The sequence below is a fragment of the Macaca thibetana genome, chromosome 9 (assembly GCF_024542745.1).
Source record: "Macaca thibetana thibetana isolate TM-01 chromosome 9, ASM2454274v1, whole genome shotgun sequence".
Taxonomy (NCBI): domain Eukaryota; kingdom Metazoa; phylum Chordata; class Mammalia; order Primates; family Cercopithecidae; genus Macaca; species Macaca thibetana.
The window spans coordinates 106,935,022-106,957,464 of record NC_065586.1 but is presented as its reverse complement, the minus strand read 5'-3'; the positions used below and the strand labels follow the sequence as shown (position 1 = coordinate 106,957,464).

The window sequence follows — 22,443 nt, the reverse complement described above, 5'->3', positions numbered from 1 at the left end:
GGTGCCCCCAATGAGGGGCAGAACAGGCTGATCAGACACTGCAGATGAAAACATCCTCTAGTGGCCCATGCAGTTTCCCAGGAGTCAAAGAGGTGCAGTTAGAGTGGACTTAGAAGAGCCTCTCCTTGGCTTAAACCTTCCTCTGTCCCTTATTTTCTTAACGACAGAACGTCCTCCTGGGGTCGCTTTCAGCCCATACCTCCTGGAGTTACTTCTATCCGGATCGCAGGTCCCCCGTGAGGGGCCTCCTGCGCTGACAGTCTTCACACAGCCAGCACCAGCACAGAGCCTGGCATGGAGCAGGCGCTGCCTAACACCCATCTCAAGATGCGTGGCTGGAGAGATGGAAGGAGGTGGCTGCAGAGAATGAATATGAATCTGCAAATACTACATGCTGGGGCTAGCGGTCACAGGTATTGTGATCCCTCCCGAGGATCAGAGCATTGGTTCTGCTATTTTAGGTGGTAATTGCAAATTGTTTGGTGCTCTGTGGACCAGCTGTCAGCTGCCATCTGAAAAGGGGACAGAAGTAGCCAAAGATTTTCAAATAAGAGAGTTGACTTCTGAAAGCCCTAAGAAAATTCTCTCAACCTTCCTCTTTGACCAGCTTCTGTATCCTGTGGGTAAAGGCATAAAGAGGGCAGGTGAAACAAAGGTGATTACAGCTTTGTAATCAAAAAATGAAATGGGAGAGAAAAGAGTAGGTCTATGATAAAATTTTGGTTACCTTTTTATTATAGAAAATTTCAAACATACACAAAAGTAGAGAGAATGGTTTTTGAACCCCGAAGAATCTATTACCCATCTTCAGTCAATGATGCTGACCAATCTTGTTGCATCTTGATATGGTTTGGTTCTGTGTTCCCACCCAAATCTCATATTCAATTGTAATCCCAGATGTTGAAGGTGGGGCCTGGTGGGAGGTGATTGGATCATGCGGGTGGTTTTTAATGGTTTAGCACCATCCCCCTAGTACTACTCTCGTGATAGAGTTCTCACAAGATCTGGCTGCTTAAAAGTGTGTAGCACCTCCCTGCTCCCACTCTAACTCCTGCTCTGGCCACAAAAAACATGCCTGCTTCCCCTTTGCCTTCCGCCATGACCGTAAGTTTTCTGAGGCCTCCACAGCCATGTTTCCTGTACAGCCTGAGGAACCATGAGCCAATTCAAGCTCTTTTCTTTATAAATTATCCAGTCTCAGGTAGTTTTTTTTTTTTTTTTTTTTTTTTTTTGCAACGGAGTCTCACTCTGTGGGCCCAGGCTGGAGTGCAGTGCAACCTCTGCCTTCTGGGTTCAAGCGATTCTCCTGCCTCAGCTTCCTGAGTATCTGAGATTACAGGTGCCTGCCACCATACCTGGCTAATTTTTGTATTTTTAGTTTAGGTTTCACCATGTTGGTCAGGCTAGTCTTGAACTCCTGACCTCAAGTGATCCACCCACCTCGGCCTTCCAAAGTGCTGGGATTACAGGCGTGAGCCACCCTGGCCTGGACTCAGGCAGTTCTTTATAGCAGTGTGAGAATGGACTAAGATACATCCGTACTCACCACCTTCCTTCCCCACCTCCTATATTATTTTGAAGCAAATGTCAGACATTGTTAGCTTTACATCCATTCTGCGATGACAATGATCCCGCTCAACAGTCCCACAAGGGACCATCTACAGTGCTCAGAGTTAACACATCTTGCTGCTTTTAAGACAAGGTTGAGATTCCAAGCCCCATGCAGTTCCAGAAAAGTGCTGGCATATTAAGAGGGAGGCACCACCACTTGGAACCTCAACCCAGGAAGAGTAGCCCCAGCTGTGCCCGCACCTGGCTGGGTCACGCTGGGTCAAGGCTTATTGCCTATGGGAAACTCACTTTCTCTACCTGTAAAGATGGGTTAATGAGGCCCATCTGGCATCCACCAAAAGCCTCAGGGCATGGCAGGCTACACCTGTAAAAGTCACAGAGTGCTTGGCCAACATGAAGGGAGCTGCTGGAGAGTTTCATGCCCTCTGACAACTCCACAGCTGTTTCACACACTTCAAGAGTCCTAGGAAGACACTGAAACCTTCTAGATGAGCCCAGAACTCATCTAAGCCAGATCCTGTCAAGGCAGCCCCGACTGTTTCAACATTACCAGGCTTTCTAGGCTTGATATCGTCATTCGCCTGACTCCTACCTGGAAGCCCTGTCTCTCTTTAGCTAATTCTCCCTTTCTTCAAGGCCTCGTTTAGGAATCTCTTCCCTTTTTCACACCCCTCAGTCATACTGCCTTTTGCCATGGAACTTCTGGTCGCCCCTGTACTTATGCATTCATGTTTAAATCTTGTGTAATTTTGCATGAGAATAATTTGTCTCCCAGTTGGAGAGTGAACTCTTCCCTAAGTGAGAACCATGCCTTGTATGCTTTGTAACTATCAGTACATAGAGAAGACTCTCAATCATCTTCCCAACTGAGAGCACCATGGACCATTCACAAGACTGCTTCCCAGGGCCAGAAGCCCTTTCTGTAGTGAGGAGGCTGGCAAGACCAGTGGCTCTGAAACCAGGCCCTCTGCCCTCAAAAGCACCTTGGAGTCTCATTCCCACCCCAAGCCTACTAAAGAGAATCTCTGGGCAAGAGGACTCCTCCGACAAAAAATCCCCTGATGACTCTCTGATGAAGTGACTGGGAGACACTGGTTTACATTATTCCAAGTTCACTTCTGCATCAAAGAGATTATGATTCCATACTTATTGACGAAGTTTCTATAGAACAACCCAGAAAATATTCCAATCGTCTTGTCCAGGTCTGTAGGAAGAAGGCTACTCACTTTTTATTGTTCCTTCAGATTTTCTCTTTCTTATTCATTTTGCATATTTATTAAACATCTATCAAGGGAAAGGTTCTGCCTCAAATAAGCTGAGGAACAGAACCTTTGCCACAGGAAGTATATGGGGAGATAAGATATGTGCATGAGGAAATATTCAAGAGAGGAAATGAAAAATACCTTAAAATCTCTCCTTTCTCTCCCTATACTTTGCCTGGTGAGCAGAAGATACAGTTAGAGGAGAAAGAGCAATCAGAATTTCTCTCCACCTCTGCAAACCCTGGTGGGACCTCACATGCAGCCCCTTTGGCCCAGAGAAACACAGGGATACAGTGTTTGCCCTGTACCTTCCCAGTAGCCACTGTCCTTCCTCCTGATAGCAGCTGTTCCTCCCTCATCTTGCTCCAGAGCTCTGGGTGGGTCTCTGCCCCAGCTCTGAGGATGTAGCAGATGACACAGGTCCAGCCAATCACAGAATGACCTAGCCCTGGCCTGAGATCAATTTAGGGATGTGCCCCTGTGCTAAGCTAGTCCAGTCAGAGCTACTCTCTCAAAAGTCTCAGGACTTTTGTGGGAGCTTCTAGGAAAAAAACTCTGGCTTTTCTTGTTGAAGGAAATGGAAGGGGGAGTAAGAACTGCTGAGGTCACTGTAGCTATCATGCCACCTAGAGGAGAGAGCCTGGGCTGCAACGGCCCACCCCAGGGAGCCCCCAGTAAACAAGGCCAAAAGAGCAGAAGGCAGAGTGGAGAGAAACCAAGTCCTAATGAGGGTCTCTGGGTCCTGAATCCAGCCGTATCTGCAGCCAGAGCTACTCCTGGACTTTTCATTTACATGAATCCATAAATTCTTTCTTTTTTTTTTTTTTTACTTAAGCCAACAGGCTTAATGGAGATGAATTTCTGTTACTTGCAGAGAGAGATTCATATCAACATAGGGACCATAAAGCATGCATGACTATGTAGTTGAAACATACATTAAGTTGTTTTCACATCTATGATTCCATGCGACCTTCACAATGACCTTAAGAGGGAATATGGCAGCTTGGGGAGCAGAAAAGCCCTACTAAAGATCAGAAAACAATGTGTTCTGGGCCCTTTCCATTCAAACTATGCTCCGAGGACCACCAGCAGCAGCATCTCTTGGGACCTTGTTAAAAATACGCAATAACAGCACTACCCTAGACACGCTGAATCAAAGTGCGTTTTAACAACATCACCGAGTGATTTGTAGCACACTGAAGCTCGAGAAGCTCTGTTATAATACTATCTCTGCTGCTTCTTGGCTGGGTGACTATAAGCAAATTACGTGATTTCTCAGGGTTTTTTTCATGCAGACAACAGAGATCATAATAACACACTATAACAATGCAGCTTTAGTGCAAAACCAAAACAGTACTAAGTTTTAATCATAGCTCTTCCAGTAGCTAAATACAATCCTGGGCAACTTACTGAACTTCTATTAGCTTCAGATACCTCATCTGTAAAACTGAGATAATAATAGCTGTCTAACAGGACTGATGTCAGGATTAAATAATGTATGTAAAGTGCTTGGTACATTACTTGCTCCAGAGTACCAGGACTCAATTAAAGGTATATATTATTGTTATTGTTTTACTCTTATAATTACTGCTATTATCCACCCTACACACCTCACAGGGTATGGTGAATTATGAGACTCAAAAGATAATATATGAAAAAAATGCTTAAAGCCAAATTACTCAAAGTATAGTCCTTTCCTGATCTGTAAACTGAGGTTCACAGAGGTTAAGCAACTCTTCTAAACTCACCAAAGCAGGAAGTGGTAGAGCCCAGGCTGACATCACCATCTTCCAATCTGGGATAGGTCACATGGTTGTCAGTGGTTCTTTGTTTATTTGCTTTTACTCCCACCAGACTGAGCTCCTCGCCCGCTTGCTACTTCTACCTCCATGGCACCTGGCCCAGTTCCACCCACGGTGAGCACTCAGTGCACATTTGCTGAAAGCAAAACTTGACCATCTGACCTCTTTAACCCGTGTTTTTTGCACCACCCCAAACTATCTCCCTCAGGAAGGTATTACTATGCTTTGGTACTTTAATTTAAGAAACCGATTACTGCCGTTAATCTTAATCAGAAACTTATGACAACCTCTCATTTGGAGACCAAAGTTCCACTGGGAACTTAGTGTAGAAATTCAATTCTAGCCCCGAGGGGGAGAATCCAGGAGACAGGAACTTTGGCTGGATACAGAATGGGGTGGGATCCTTACTTGTCTGAAAGAAGCAATATACTTTCATTGGGGGGGGGGGAAAAAAAGCCAAGTTCTGCCGGAAGGAGAACTGTTAGCGAAGGAACTTCAGAGGCAATGATGCAAGCAAAGCAGATTCAGGACTCTGGAAGCTGGTTGACACAGTACCCATCTACATATGGAGACTTGTCAGAATGCCAGTCCTAGCCACTGAGCCTTTGTCTTCTGACTTCAACCTTGAAGGTGGATTAAGGCCTGTGGGTCTTGGACAAAATGGATCCTAAGTCAATGTGGAATGAGCTAAAGTGAACAGGAAAATCCCTATTAAATGGAACAGTAGAAAGTACAAAATAAGAGGGTAGATTTAAACACAAATATAGCAATAATTACAAGAAATCCAAATAGACTTGGTGCTCCAGTTAAGAGAACTCCTGCAAACCAATAAGAAGACACAATGCAAAAGAAAAGCATGGGCAGATGACTTGAAAAGAAACATCCCATCAAAGAAGATCCAGATGGAACAGCCAACAAACAATGAAAAAGTGCTCAACTTCCATGCACAATTAGGAGGATAAAATACAAAGCTGTGATAAACCAGCCAGGTGCAGTGGCTCACACCTGTAATCCCAGCACTTTGGGAGGCCGAGGTGGGTGGATCATGAGGTCAAGACATTGAGACCATCCTGGCCAACATGGTGAAACCCTGTCTCTATTAAAATACAAAAAAAAAAAAAAAAAAAAAAAAAAAAAGCCAGGTGTGGTGGTGTATGCTTGTAGTCCCAGCTACTCGGAGGTGAGGCAGGAGAATCGCTTGAACCTGGGAGGTGGAGATTGCAGTGAGCGGAGATCGCACCACTGCACTCCAGTCTGGTAACAGAGCAAGATTCCGTCTCAAAAACAAAACAAAACAAAACTCTGATAAACCATGATACTCTCCAAGATAGACAAAAATTTAAGAGTTGGACAAGACAATGTGTTAGCAAGAATGTAGATCACTGAAAACTCTTTTTTTTTCTTTTTGAGATAGAATTTCACTCTTGTTGCCCAAGCTGGAGTGCAGCGGCACAATCTCAGCTCGCTGCAACCTCCACCTCCCAGGTTCAAGCAATTCTCCTGCCTCAGCCTCCCGAGTAGCTGGGATTACAGGCGCCTGCCACCATGCCTGGCTAATTTTTGTATTTTTAGTAGAGATGGGGTTTCACCATGTTGGCCAGGCTGGTCTCGAACTCCTGACCTCATGATCTGCCCACCTCAGCCTCCCAAAGTGCTGGGAATACTGGCATAAGCCACCACGCCCAGCCGAAAACTCTAATACACTACTAGGAGGAGTATAAATGTGAGACAACTAATTTTGGAAAGAGCTTGCTGTCATCTAGGAAAGTTGAGGTAAGCATGCCTTATGATGCAGCTATCTCAATCCTAGTTATGTATGTACCTCTAGTTGTCTGCTCAAGTGCATATATACCAGGATGACATGTTTGAGAAGGTTCAGATTAGCCTTGTCCCTAAAACAACTCAAATGTCCATCAACAGTAGAATGGACAAATTGTATAGCCATACAATGGAAATGTATATAACAATGAAAATAAATAGACACACCCAACAACATGGATGGCATCATGTTGAATGAAAGAAGCAAGATCTGTAAGAACACAGCATGATTCCATTTATGTAAAGTTCAAAAACAGGCAAAACTAAACCATGATATTTAGGGAGGCATATACAGGTGGTAGAACTACAAGGAAAAGCACAGATATGATTATCGTTGAAGTCAGGAGAGTAGACAGGGAGGGGTTGAACATGAGGAGGGACTCACAGGAGCTTCTGGGTGTGTCTATATTCTACTTCTTGACTTTGGTGGTGGTTTTATGGGGTTTATGAGATCTCACCCATTATTACTTTTTAAACCGCACAATGTATAATCAGCCATTTTTCTGTGTGTTCTGTTATACTTCACAATAAAACAAAAAAGAAGGGAAAGAAAAGAAAGAAATGTAGATCAGCTAAAACAAAAGCAAACCCTGGTTTGGAACTATTTGAATGCATTCCCGAGTTCTGACAGTGGCCAATTCAGCCAAGGACTGCTTAGAAGGGCTTCTATGAGGCTTAAGACGTAAATATGAAGGAGAGAGAAGAGAGCAAGAGATCAAGGGGGTGACAGAGGAAGAAAAAGTTACTGAAGGTCTGTATAGGTAGAGAAGGTTGTATTCAAGCGTTTATGCCTGGAACTCCCAGAACCTTTCCCTTCTGACTTAGTTCCCCTGTAAACATCTTCTTCTGGAAAACTTTCCTTGGCTCCCAGGTAGACTTAAATGCCTCTTTGCACTTTGTATTTACCTCAAAAGCACTTTTCTTGCCATGCTGCAATGGTTTGCCTCAAGATCCTCAAAGGCAGTGTGTCATTTCTGAATCTTTTCCTATCCTCTCCTTTCCACCAGCATTTAGGTCAGTGCCTAACAAGGAGGAGAAACTCATCTGGTGCTTGTTGAATGACTGAATGAACAAGATAATGCTTTACCTTGAGCTGCAATTCCTTGTATCTCTTGGACATCCGAATGAGCAGCTTCTCACCATTGATCACAGCAGATTTTTCTTGATAATACTGGACCATGGCCTGTGCGGCTTCTGTGTAAGCCATCTCTAAAAAGGCCTAAGAAAGAAAGGAAGGACACTCATTGGACTTGACTTTAATGGTCTTAAACAAGATTCAGTACAAGGCATGATTCCATGTCTAGGAAGTTCAAAAACAGACAAAACTAATCAATGGTGACAGGAGTTAGCATTGAGCTTCTCTCTCAGGTGGGGATGGGGAACTGATGGAGAAGAAGCATGAAGAAACCTGACATTCTGGAAATGCTCTATATCTTTACCTGGGTGTTAACTATATGGGTGTACACATGTAACTAATGGAATTGTACATGTAGGATGAGTGTACATTACACACTGTGGAGTATGTGTTTTATACCTCACTTAAAAGGAAAAAAAAAGTCAGTATAAAGAAGAGATCTCTTTGATCCCATCTGTTCAAAGAGACCTTTTTATAAACATCACCAAAAGAGCTCATTATAAGATGGCCCTTTCCTGATCCCCAGGGTTACCAGACATTGTTCTTAATTATGTGTGTCTGTCCCGGGCTACATCATGCCATAGAATCCCTCTGAGATGGGAGAGTTCACTAACCCACATTTCCCTGGAGGGGCAGTTGCATATGTGGCCTTGAGCTGATCCCTATAAAACGTGCTATTTGGTGGTGATGGTGACAGCAAGAGACACAAGCTTTGGTTACTTGAGCTCTTACTTTCCTTATAAAGACAGAAACATATTCAAAATTCAGGAACTCACAAACCCCTGGGCTTGAAGGAAGGCCATGTTGTCGTGAGTTACAGAAAAAGGAAAATTCCCCAATTATGTTTCCACAGCATCTTTCTTCTTTATTTAACTGCTCTGATAAAACACAGAGAAATGGGCTTTTCCACTCAATCTGTGTCTACTGAGAGTTCCAAAGAGACTGTCTTGACTGTGCATCAGTTTACCCCAGTAGCTGGTGTGGTGAATTTGTTGCTGCTATTGTTTCTTGGATTTGTTTGGTTTGTACTATACTGACAATATACTGATCCTGATTTCTCAGTGCTACAGGGGAAAAGGGGTCAGTGACAGGGAAGCCCTCACTGTGAGCCCCTAACTCTCTCGTTTCCTTAAACTAAATGGTCTAAATAAGCTCATTCCCTTCCTTCTCTCATATTTATTTCTGAATTTCAGATGCACGGCTTTTCTCCATGCTGTCATAGTCTATGACATTAGCGTGGGCGACTAAGAAGTCAAGATTCTTTAGGGTTTTATTTCACATTCTGCCACCCAGCTTTCTAAGTGCCTCTTTCTTGATAAACATTTTAGCACCTCTAGCTCTCACTTGTCAAATGGGAATAATACTAATATAGGGACTCTCACTACATCAATGTTACAAGCTGAATTCTGTGCATTTACCCAAAATAGAATTTCTGAGAAGTAGGAACAGAGACAAGTGAGTAGTCTCACGCCAGGTTGATGGAGAGAGATAGCTGATGACCTGATGTGGCTATGAGTCTCCAAAGTTCAGCCTTCTTTAAGAAAAGAATTTTTCCTATTCCTGTTCCTCTGATTAATAAAGTAAAAATATTCATTAAAAGATAAAATATTCTGATTTTTGACTGTTGGGAGCATAAACTCCCCACCTGACTTTAGAAATGAAGACAAAGGTACTCCATCCCAAAGGGCTCAGTCAACTCCTACAGGTTAAGGATTCTTAGTTCCTTAGATTTACTAAGCATCCATCCATTCTTACACTCCTACTCTCCTGCTGACATCAAGGACCAGGAAAAATACCTAGTCACAGGTTCTTGGCTGGCTCCAAATCCAGGTCATAAGATAGGATAGGCTTAGAAGATAAGACTATAGCATTAGCTCAGGGGGTTGACAACACAGTGAAGAGATTAAAATCCATAGATTTTTATTTTGGGTGTGCCAATTACCCTTTCTATGTGAATGAGCACCTCATTCCAAAGCACCTCCTCTCACCTCTAGGCAATTCACAAAGGCCTGTATCCATCACTAGAAGGATAGAGTGAAACTAGGGGAAACAAAAAAACAACACCAGCAAAAACGTCTATGCCATGCCAACAGAAGGCCAGCTATGCAACAGCTTTTTATGTTAAGAATGACTTCTTTCAAAAATTATATCGTTCCCTTTCACTAATGTGTGGTATTACACTGGAGTGAAAATACCCAGACCTACCTGATTAGTCGACTTCATGAGGATGTAATTAGTGACCTTTCCGAAGGGCAGCCCCAGGTTAATGACGTCATTCTCAGTGCAGCTTCCTTCAGGGAGATTGCAGATGTGCACCACGCGGCCAGCCCCTTTCCGCTGTGCAAACTAATAGCAACAAGGATCAGTCGCGGTCTTCAGAAGACGGCTCCCTTTTCCCCTCTCTTCCAGACATTCCTAATGGCTATCTTTCCCCCAAACAATGATTGTAAAACTATAATTTACAAAATTAGTGCAGAAAAAATCCATTCACAGACACACATAAAATATCAATTGTATTCTATCTCTTTACAAAAGGATTCATAATATATATATTTTTTTGAGACGGGGACTCACTCCCATCGCCCAGGCTAGAGGGCAGTGGTGCAAACACGGCTTACTGCAGCCTTGACTTCTGGACTCAGGTGATTCTCCCATCTCAGCCTCCCAAGTAGCTGGGACCACAGGCGTCCACCACCATGTCACAGTAATGTTTTTGTTTTGTTTTGTTTTGTTTTGTTTGAGACAGAGTCTCGCTCTGTCGCCCAGGCTAGAGTGAAGTGGCGCAATCTCAGCTCACTGCAAGCTCCACCTCCTGGGTTCACGCCATTCTCCTGCCTCAGCCTCCCCAGTAGCTGGGACTACAGGCGCCCATGACCCGGCTAATTTTTTTGTATTTTTAGTAGAGACGGGGTTTCACCGTGTTAGCCAGGATGATCTTGATCTCTTGACCTCGTGATCTGCCTGCCTCGGCCTCCCATAGTGCTGGAATTACAGGCGTGAGCCCCGCGCCTGGCAATAATGTTTTTTATAAGCAGTAACAACCAGGGCTGTGGAGGATATGAGGAAATGAGCATATCCGTATGTTGCCAGTGGGAGGTTGAGTATCGATAAACTTTTGAGAATACACTTTAGCAATATTAAATAAAACAAAGTATACAGAGCCCATGATCCTGCCATTCCCCTCTTAGAAATGTACCCTATAGAAATAATAGCACCCCAATATGTGATGGCTTATGTGCAAGAACATTTATTACAGTAATTTATTAGGTGGCAAAAAATTTTGGGAACAGCCTGAATGTCCAACAATAGGGAAATGTTTGAGTAAATGATGGTTTAATCATACAATGGAAAACTACAAACCCATGACAAGAAGGAGGTAAATGTGCTGACATAGAATAATTTTTTTAAGAAGTCAGAATCTTCCTGGACCACTCGGACTAGAATGCAGTGGCACAATCATAGCTTACTGCAGCCTTGAACTCCTAGGCTCAAGCCATCCTCCCGACTCGCCCTCCCGAACAGCTGGGACTACTGATGGCTTGAGCCATCACACCCAGCTAATTTTTTTATTTTTATTTTTTGTATAAACAGGGTCTTGCTGTATTGCTCAGGCTAGTCTCGAAATCCTGACCTCAAGTGATTCTCTCACCTTGGTGATATGGAATACTTTTTAAGACAGATTGTTAAGTTAAAAGCAGGCTACCAAGGGGTATGTGTACCATGATGCCATTTTTGGAAAACAAAACAAAAATATATGAAAAAAGATGAAGCAAGTGTTGTAAAATTTTGATAATTACTGGAATTGGGTGATGGGTATACAAGGATTAATTATACTGGTCTCTACTGTTCTGTATATTTAAAATTTTTTGCAATAAAAAATGCTTAAAGAATGTCAGCACAAACAGACAAAGATGTGGAGCATACATATCAACCTGTCAGTGCTGGTTATCTTCAGAGGAAGGCAGTAAGATGAGACATGCTGAACCTTCTTCATATATACCTCATATTGCTTGACTTACAATTCCAATAAAGAAAAAAGAACACAGAAAAGTTTATGAGAATGTAATATATATGCATTGACATTCACAGCAACAACCTGTGGTTTAGGGCAGTGGTTTTCAAAATATTTTCAGCTTGGAATCCTTTCTTCAGATAAAACTGATTTATACCAATGTATTCAACAAATAAAAGAGCTATTCCGGTCAAACTTTGGGGTCTGGCACCCTGGCGCCACCCCCACCTGGCAGTCTCAAAGGCACCTTTAAGGAATACAGTTTGGAAGCCACCATTTGGCCCTAATCAAAGCTCCTTGAGGGAGGAAGTGTGTCTGTCTGTTTTGTGCAAACCTTAATCAGCCTAGAGTCTCTGGGAGGGTCAAGAATTAGTAACCATAAGCCAACCCAATGTGGAAGAGAAGGATATAATTTTCCAAACCTGAAACACATTCTAATAGCATAGTCTCCATTTGCATAATCACAATTTTCTATGTTAAACTGAACTTCAACATCTAATTACATTTGATGTGGGTCCGACTCTGCTAAGGTAATATAGGGGGAAAGTCTAAGATATCATCCCTAACAAGGGCTAATACTTGGGTAATTCTACCATGAAAAGCCCTCATTTGTCTCATTTGAGCTGAAAACAATTACAGTCCATAAGAATTTCCTTTTATGGTTCAGCCCTGAATTGTAGAAGCCCAAGTGCCTCTTTCCGACCTCCCACTCTGCAATGTCCAGAGGTCAAGCACTTTCCCAAAGGGGAGCAAGGATTCAGGCAGCTCCCAGAGCAGCTCCTCATCTCCCTAAAGTGCAAATGCACTCTCCATCAGCTAGGAGACTTTGAGTCTGAGCCTGGCTAGTGAGGACTGAACCCTTCTGCAGAGATGAAAGGAGGAGTGCTATTAAGAAGCAGAATCTTTGCCTCCCATTAGTGTGAGTGTTCACATAAAGATGCAGACACAGCTGAGCTTTCAAGCAGGGCAGAGTAGCTGGTCCTCTGAGCTTATCACAAGGAGGGCTGAGGCTGGGCGCTCTGCCTGGTCTCCTCTTAGCGAGGCACGTTTCTGCCCCATGTGACTTTGCTGTGCTTGGCCTGTGCTAATGCGTGCTTGGACAACGGAGCAGACACCCAAGGCAGTTCCGGGCCTATCCTGCTCCTGGCCCATCCAGTTGCCTAGTGAACAGGCATGAGGGCCAGTGCCTCTCTCATTGTCTCCTCCAGACTGAAAGGACAACTCGAGAGGCTTTTATTGGAACACAGCACAGCAACTGCGGCTGCTGGGTAGTAGAAAAAACAACCTCGCGGCTGCCGGTCACCAGAGAGAAGTATTCATGCTGTAGATGTCGTTCCCAAAGGCACTAAAGTGAATGGGCCGCAATTAAAATTTCCACTCAAATTTTAAAAAGACATCGGAGTTCCTTCTCTTCCAAGATTTTAATCAGAAATAGGAGCCGGATTTTACCAATTCCCTTGTCGTCATTTATTAAGATACGAATGAGATTTTTAGATTCTTCCAGATAATAGTGATTTGGAGCTTTCCAATTATGAGCTACATCAACTGCAAATGGTTATGGGAGTGCCAAGATATTGATCCCTCAGGCTGAAGGCCAAGTTCCTCCAGTAACCATGAACGGCTTCTTCAGTTAAACCATTTACTTCAGCAGATTATTTTCTAAGTGAGCCATGAAATGAAAATCTTGAGAATCTCTGGGTTAATAGTTTGCTTTTGTGTGGTGTCTGGCTTCAGGGCATGTGGTAAATCCTATCCAGTTAGAAAGATAAATTAATTTTTATGTGTTCTATTCTTTTGTCAATATTTTATTTAGGATGCTTCATCAAGTTCTTTTCTGCCATTGATCTGAAATATCTTTTGGTTGTTGTTAAAGTCCATTTAGGTTCAAAACCATCTATGATTCATACGAGATGTAGAATAGTAAGTATTATCACTCTATTCTACTCTCATTACACTTCACATAAACATTGCTATATGCCACAGGGCATATTTGCCCTATGCCCTGTGGGAGATCTGAATGATGAGGGAAAAAGGGAGGGAGGTAGGGAGGAAAGTGAGAAGGGAAACAGGGGGAGTGAGGTCCCTGAGTGGTACATCAAAAGTATAGTTTGTACATCAGAGGCACTGGCAATCCTGAGTGCCCTTGAGCAAGCATCACCATGCTGTGCAGTAATTCTCAACCTGGGCTCTCTTATAAGCCTTTAAAGGTCTTCGAAGGTAATAATACTACAGGAAGCAGGGGGCTAAACATTATTTTTGACATTGAAAAATGCGAGTTGAGGTCATACTTTGAGTTTCTTTATCGATATGGTAATCTGGTGTTAAATTCAATTAGGCCTGAGGATGCCTCCATACTTTGAGTTCTTATGTAAGGAACTGCAGTTTAGCACATCAACTAGGTGAAAGCCTGAAGTAGTGTACTTTTGTAACAAAGAGCTGAGTCTCAGCCAATCACAGCAGCCAAACTTCAGTTAATCACAGGCAGCCGACTGATCAGACCATGTTCAAATTAGGCAAATACGGAGCTGTAACCAATCAAGCTGTTTCTGTACCTCGCTTCAGTTTTCTGCCCATAAATGCTGCCTGCCCACGTGGTGCAGAGGAGCTCTCTGAACCTCTTCTGGTTCTGAGGGCTGCCCAATTAAATTAAACTCTGTTAAATGTAATTCATTTAAAATTTGTCTTTTAACACTGGTTAGCTCTTAGGCTAATCAGAAAGTCTAATTGGTGTGTCTCTGTCTTTGATTAATAAAAATGGGTCACTAGTTAGTTACTTATTAATACAAGTACTTTGGCAGACAAAATCTTTCCAAATCTGAAAATGTGGGACAGTGGCTGCTGGGGGTGGAAGTAAATAATGAAAGGGGACTTGAGCTATAAAAAGCTTGGAACTTTCCAGTGGAAAGAACATCCTGCTAGAAAACAGAGGATCTGGGTTCAATCCCCAGCTCAGCCACTGATTAGGTGCATGACAGAGACAAACTAGTTTCCTTTTCTGAGCCTTAGTTTCCCCATGTCTGGAATGAGGGAGGTGACCTGTAGGTCTAAAGTCCTTTCCAGATGTAAAAAATATATATGCTTATGTGGCTCTAAGTTCTAAAATTCTACTCCTCCCAGACGCCTTGGCAAGCTAAACCCCAAGAACCAGGATAATGATAGCTTTCTCCAAATGTGCTCAGCATAAACAGGAAACCCATGTCTTTCCCACTCCCTGTCCCAATGAATGTAATGTTTGTCCTCTCTCTCCATGTAATCGGCTGTTTAACCATGCATCCATTTCCAAGCATGTTCATCTTTCAGACATGTTTGTCTGCGTTAGTAGTGGTCTCATCTTTATAGGACTGAAGATAAGCTCCAAGCAGTGAGCACCTTGTTTATGAACCCTGCAGCTCCCTGAATAATTGTGCTGCCACAGTGGCTAGAAAGAGTTGAGATGATACACAAATGAACTACAGACACCTGGGCCTGGGGCCTCTCTGAGAACAGACTCACGTCAAGTGTGAGTTTTATAGTCACCAAGTACCAGAGTCAGGGAAGTGGGAGAATCAGACAGACCTGAGTCTGTACTGAATTTCTCCATGCCCGAGTTGGCTTGTCTGTAAAACAGGGGTGATAAAAACAGATTCCACAGGACTGCTGGGAAGATGAAATGCCACCGTGAATGTATGGTGCTTTGCTGCAATACCTGGCATTATGTAGGCTCCCATAAATAATGTTTATCTCCTTCCTCCCCTCAACAGTTAAAGGATATGTCACAATGATTCTGGATTGGGAAAAATATTGGTGTGATTATGTAAGACAAGGTCTGTATTCTTAGGAAATTCAAGCTTAAAAAGAAGCGAAGAGATACAATGTCACCAACCTACTCTAAAAATAATGATTTAGGGGAAAATGCATAGCTGATCAGAGGATGGATAGATAGATATAGATGGATGGATAGATAGAGGAAGATACAGAGAAAATGACAAAGCAAATGGGGCTAAATATAAAGGAGGAGTGAAGTTAATCTGGACAAAAGTTATATGGGAGTTCCTTATACCTTTTTTGTAACTTTTCTGTAAGTTTGAAATATATTAAAAGTTATCAAAAATAAATTTTAAAAGACATACTGTAGGGAGAAGGGCAGGTCAAGGTGTTGCTGGGCTCTGTCTGCTGAGCGCCCAGGAGCCACCCATAAGACAGGTGCATTGAAAACTTTCTAGCAGAGGTCACATCTCTAAGACAGCTAAGTTGCAGGGGAGTGACCAAAGCCCTAATTACCAAGCTAAAGGGACAATCATCCTTTTGCAGCCTCAGGGAGGCTTCAGCTTGCCTGCAAGCCAGCACTGACCTTGAGTACCCCCACATGGGATCAGGGGCCTGGGCTGTGCATTTTCACAAGCTGGGGCTGCACCTTTAAAACCAGATGGTGCTCCTGATGGTTCATACGGCTGGGCCCCAGACCTCTCAACTGACCCTCAACTCTTTTATAGCTGGGGAGAAATGCAAAAGCAGCAAACAGACTTGTCTATGAAGATTCTGAGACCTTTCATTTCCCCTTGGTGCAGGTAGAAACAGGCTTCACAGATGAGTTCAAATAAGAGGCCCAACTTCAAATAACTTAGAGTTGCAATAAAAATATGGCTTACGGCAACAGGCCTGCAGGGTGAGAGGTCTCTCAGACTGCTTCCTAGAGCTGCGAAGTGTAGATTCCATCTTCAGTAAACGACTTCTGTGCTCCAGCCTGATCTCTCTTAGATGTGACCTAATTTTATCTGGCACAGAGTCTGTGGGCCTCTGCTGGTTTTGTTCTAAACATGCCTAAGAACAGACATGGCAAATATTTATCTCTCATGATGTTGATTTATTACCTGTTATGCAGAGAGCAAGATGTTGATTTTGAACCTATTATGCAGATAGCAAATGGCTGTGAATTCCATAGCTATGGATCTTGGCTTAACTTGGAGGGTAGACATTGCCTTTACTAATACTTTCAAATATTTTATAGAGCATATTAGCTTTGACTTAGAGTGAATTAACTTTTACTGGTAAATCCACAGGATTGCCTATGGATCTTGGACGATTCACCTGTTTAGCAACTTTAACATCCCTGGAAACTGTAGAGTCACAAAACGTTAAAATCGGGAGGTCATCTGGTCCACGGTGTATATGAGGACACTGAAACCTGAGAGAAGTTAAGGATCTTAATCTGTGGTCAATTAAACGGTGGCAGATTTGTGATTAAAACTCAGATGTCACTGGAAAAACCTATCAATTGCAGACTTGACAAATTAAGGTAAATACAAAAGTGAAGTTAAAAAATAAAATAGGAACTATTTATGTTCTGATGTGGAAAGATGTCTAGAAATCAATTTAAATATGTATTGAAAGCTTATGTTAAGTGAAAAAAAAAAACAGATTATATGACATTATCTGATTTGTGCCCAAAAAATTACTTTTACTAATGAAACATGTACACATACACTAGCTAGAGAGATATATAGTTATAATAAAAGCATTTAGCTTCGGTTTTCTCTGCAAAGTTGACTTTTGTATTTCTGTTACTGTTAAAGATTGTTTATACAATGTTCATACTGCTTTTCCAACAAGAAAAAGTAAGATTTGTAAAAAGAACAAATTCCGAAGCAAAACCTACCCAGGGCTCCTGTCTCCTCATCTTTGTTCTCTTTGAAAAAGCACAAGGTGGCCCCTGCTGGAGGGACAGGAGCAATGACAGAGCTGGAATGGTGGCTGAGGGGGCTGGTAGCATACGCCACATCAATTACTAGTCCTCATGCTCAAAGAAGTCAGGAGACCAGAGTGCTCTGAGCCATGTGTTCAGAGGGCCAGGGCAGACAGATGCATGCTCTAGAAACAGAAAGTAATCTGGGGTGCAGCCTGTGACTTACACCTCTGGCCTTCCACAGACATTTCTACTTTCCTGAGCCTCCATTTCCTTATTTATACAAGTTCCCCAATGTGCAGGGTCTTGGCGAGAAAGAAATAATAAAAACACGGTGTACCATCCCAGGTCAGGGTGGCCCATGTGTGACAGTGGCACTAAATAAACTCCAAAGTGGCTGTGAAAACCGCAGGGTGGCTTTACAGGGACGGTCACAGAGAAAGTGCACCTCGGGCAGGCACAAGAAAACTATTAACAGGCTGAGAAGGCCCCGAGGCCCCTTCCAGAAACCTGATTACTGTTTATGTCAATTCAGGCAGCCAAGGGGAAAGTGCCTGGCCTCAAAGGGCAGAAGCTTAAGTGAAAGTGAACACCCATCTCTGGGGACCCTGGGGTGGGATGGGAGGGGCGGGGGACAGACACAAATCACCCCACCACTAGCAAACACAGCATACAACTGTCAGTGCAGTGTCCCATCTCTGTCAAAACTAAACACGCCAGCCTGGGCAACATGGCGACACCCTGTCTCTTCAAAAATTAGCTGAGCCTGGTGGCGCATGCCTGTAGTTCCAGTTACTTGGAGGCTAAAGTAGGAGGATCACTCGAGGCCAGGAGGTGGAGGTTGCAGTAAGCCGTGATCACGCCACTGCACTCCAGCCTGGGTGACACGGCGAGACCCTATCTCAATAAATAAATACATATATAAATAACAATAAAAAGGAAAAGAAAAGAAAATGAGAAAAAAACCCAAACAAAAATAAACAAACAAACAAGGCAATGAAACACTCAGACTCCAACAGAGGTGGGAGAAGTTTAAATGCAGCCAAGTCTGTCCCCAGAAGGGCTTGGTGGCAGGGGCAGATGGTCCTTGCGGTCCTTTTAGATTTTGTGGCAGTTCGGATATATTCTGAAGGCTCATTTCCAGAGCTCCGTGTCACTTTGATTTTCTCTTGCTTAAAAACAGGGAGCTTTAGAGGCAGTAACTGCTCTTCGCTCCACAGACATTAGCGATCTGATCAGATAGTGGCGGGGTCCTGGCTGTTCCTGGTTTCACTCAACAAAATGTGTTTCTGAAAAGATGTATGTAAATGGAATCAGACATAAAAAGTGCTGGCACAGGACCAGACCTCACTTGTGGAGGAAAATGGGATCTCTATGGGGGCTGAAAGGGAGATAACCGGGGAATTTCATTCCCCTCATTATTTCTTTTCTGTTTGCATTTTCACAATAAGCATAAGTTTTGTAAGCAGAAAAACAATAGAAATGTATATGCAAAAACAACTCACTGGGCACTCATTGGAACCTGGAAAAATATCCTTTGGCAACAGAGTAATCACCCCTTATCTTTGAGGTAATATCTTTGGAGGTCGGTGTTTGTAGGCAGAAAGAAAATCAATAGTTTCTCTGAGAGACTCTCCTGCTACTTAAAGGAGCCTTGCAAAGTATTTTTCAAGAGTGGATTAATCATTTATCCATTTCTGAGCTTGTCTTCAAATGTCAATGTTCTTGCATTTCAGGTTTTCCTCAAGGCAGATACACCTGCATTCAATTCTATTTGCTGGCAATGGCAAACCGGGGGACCAGCATCTGACAGAAGGATGTGAATGAACATCAAGCCACTGACAATGTAGGGATTGGCTGGGGCAGGCTTTGTCCTTGTCCCTCAGGTAGCCTTGGGGAGGCTCATGTGACCAGCAAGATGTCACAAAAGTTATAATGATAAAACCAGACAAATGCTGATTCTCCCCTTCCACAGGGTCTGTAGAAAAAGCCTCCAAACATCTGAGTTCATCTTGGCAGATGCTGTCAGAGTGCAGAAGAATGTGGATACCAGGTGTGGCTGGCCTCTTCAGGTTGATCCTTGAGTGGCCAAGGCCAGAGAAGTCCCTGTCACCTCCAACGCAGCCTCGGAACCTCCCAAGCGGCTTGTGGGGCGGGGGGAGGAGGAGGTGAGAGGCGCTTACTAAAGAGAAGGATCACAGCAAGGAAGAGACCCCTCAGATCCTTGCAGAGAGGCTGCAGGGCTTAGTGGTTTCAAATAAGACTTCCAGAGCTAGGCTGCCTAGGTTTAAATCCCACCACCTCCAATTACCAGCTATGTGGCCTTAGATAAGGTACTCAGCTTCTCTAGGCCTCAGTTTCCCAACTGTACAATAAGGATAATAATAGTATTCACCTCACAGGGTTGTCTAGAGGATTAAATGAGCTAATACAAAACAAAAATGCTAAGAACATATTGAGCACTACATAAATGTTGGCTATTGTTGTTATTATCATCCTACAATGTCTGGGGCTCTCTGTCCCCTCCTAGCTCCCAAAATGTTAGCTCTCTGTCCCCTCCTAGCTCTAGCAGAGAGCTGTCCGCTAGGTCTCTGTCACCTCCTAGCTCCTAGCAAAATGTTTCTTGTGTTGCTTCTCACCAGGCTCAAGTCAGATAAACTCCCCATCTCTAGGCGTTTGGAGGAAGTTGCACTCAGAGCTCCTAGGAATTAATTAGAATCAACACACAAATCATCAGATTGCTTGTGCTTGCCCACTGGTGCATAATTTAAAAATACATTCATGGGAACCTCAAAACATCTCTAAGGTGGAGCAAGGGTGACCCTGGGTATTACTAGACAGATTTGTATAAGGGGAACACTGATACCAAGACTTGGACAAAATCCTGTGGCCAGCAGACAGAGCCAGCCTTAGACAGGGTGGGTTCCCCTCCACTCTTCACAGCCAAAATGGGTTAAAAGCGCTCGTTACTCAACAACAGCCATGGTTACTTCATATGTACTTGACAGTTCCCAAATCATTGTCCCTTATATTATCTCATTTGATCTTCACAAGGGCAAGACAATACTGGGTCTATGCCAAGCCTTGCTCCCACTGTCTGGTGCTGGCCACTGAACCAGAAGCCTGGGCTGCAGGGCTGCATGGGATGTTCTGAGATTCGAGGAATAATCAAAACAATAAATTACACAAGCTGGATGAAAATCCAGTTGTTTACTTATCTTCCGAAGGCATTATTGTTCCCACTTAAGGAAACAGAGCCTCGGAGAAGTAACGTGACTTGCCTGGAGACACACAGCAAGTGGCTCCAGAAGTAGGACTTGAACTTAGGTCCCTAGAGCCAAGTCCATAGGAAAGGGTCTCTGGCTCAATGGGCAGCACTGGAGCGTGGGGAAGAGGCCTGGGACAGACTGCAGAATGTCCTGCCTGTGTCACTTCTCTCCCTATCCACCCCGGTTTACAGAGGGGCTCAGTTGATGCTGTCTCCTCCCCGTACCCATATCCCAGGTTGGAGTCAATTTACAAGCCCTGGCCCCTGCCCACCAGACACCCAATCCAGCCTCCCCCATCGTGGTCACAGTCCCTCCCCTTCAGTGCCTGGAGTGGGGTCTCAGGGCAGGGTTGTGAGCACAGAAGTTCCTCCATGGCCCACACCTCCATCAGGACAAGAGGTCATGTCACCAGGAATCTGACCTCAGAGGACAGGCCTCACTGAATCTAGCCATTGCAGGCTCCTGGGACTGACCCGAAGCTGCCATTGACCTGGGCGTGGCTCTGAGTGAGCAGAGTGCAAAGAAGGAAACCACAAAATTCTCTTTCACCAAAATGTGGGCTTCTAGACAGGGACTCTCTCAAAGCCCTTCTCCTATTCAACATTACAGATCAATGCACACGAATAAACAGAAGCCTGGGCTCAGGCAGGCCTCACATCTCATCACGAACCACCTTGCTTTTCCACTTACTCACTCCCCAGAGCCTGAGAGCTGCACTTCATGGCTTACTGGCCTGATGTTTTGCATGCCAACACATAGAAGGGACAGCACGTGGAGACACGCTCTTGTGAGTTTGTGTTCACTCGCAGGACAAGAGAGAAAGGCTGCAGCAACTCACACCACAAAAACACAGGCACAGGCTAAGGCATACAAACAGGTGCCCTCCAGAGGGTTCAGACAAACACATTTGTTTTACAGTCAGCTTTCCTCCCACTCCCCTTTCTCCTGCCCAGGGAAGAAGAAGAGAAGTCAGATGGTGGGTAGGGTGGTGGCACAAAACAACTGAAACCCCAGAGAGAAGAGGAGCTGTCACCATTGGTGAAAAAGGAGAGACGAAGCTTAGGAGCTTTGGAGGACTAAAGTGTGTATTGTAGAGACAGCAAAACTAAAAACGAACAAACAAAAACATTATACAGCACCAACTGGTTCCTCAAGGGGCCAACAAATGCTCAGCGCATAGTCCTTATTTTCACACGTTTTCTGGTTTGAGCTTCAAAATTACCTTCTCCTAGGAAATAACCCACTTCAATAAAATATCAAATAGTCTTAAAAAAAACATAAAAAGCTCAAACTTATTTTTTTCTAAGCCAGCGCTGAATGCTAGAAAGTCCAGGAATGCCTTCAATTTTAAGGATTTATGTCAGCTTCTTAAGTCATGTGTTTCCATACTAGATGAACTGGATTAAACAGCTCTTAACTTCTGTCTGGGGATGTTTTTCTGAATGACACAAAGCCAGATCAGCACCTCTAGGCCCATACAAATGCTTGAGGATAACAATGACAATGGAGAAAATGGTTTTTTGTTTGTTTGTTTTGAGACGGAGTCCCGCTGTCACCTGGGCTGGAGTGCAGTGGCATGATCTCGGCTCACTGCAACCTCTGCCTCCCAGGTTCAAGTGATTCTCCTGCCTCAGGCTCCCAAGTAGCTGGGACTACAGGTACACACCATTCATGAACCAATCTATGGCCAGCAAGTATGATGATCTCCCGGGCTGCCTGAGTCACATGCTCACCTCACTAGTGGTGATATCATCTTGGAAACTAGAGAGTGTGATTCCCAGAGTGGTAAATTGAAGGGTACAAGGTATAAATGAGTCTAGACCTCAAAAGCCAGCCAACTCTCTATTCTTTAAGTGAAAAAGATGTTAACATCCTCCCAGTCTGTGGCATGTCAGGTGCATACTGAGCATG

General features: G+C 43.8%; 1 protein-coding gene across 4 annotated transcripts in view; it reads right to left on the bottom strand.

Annotated features, from left to right (window-relative positions):
- The window catches only part of RBM20 (RNA binding motif protein 20), a 195,079-nt gene that overhangs the window by 32,193 nt on the left and 140,443 nt on the right, over positions 1 to 22,443 (bottom strand). For all 4 annotated transcript variants that reach the window (XM_050804354.1, XM_050804357.1, XM_050804356.1 and 1 more), the window contains exons 6-7: positions 9,795 to 9,935; positions 7,542 to 7,673 (exon numbers count right to left, since the gene is read on the bottom strand). In XM_050804354.1, the coding sequence (XP_050660311.1) occupies positions 7,542 to 7,673; positions 9,795 to 9,935 (273 nt within the window). The remainder of the gene's footprint in view (positions 1 to 7,541; positions 7,674 to 9,794; positions 9,936 to 22,443) is intronic.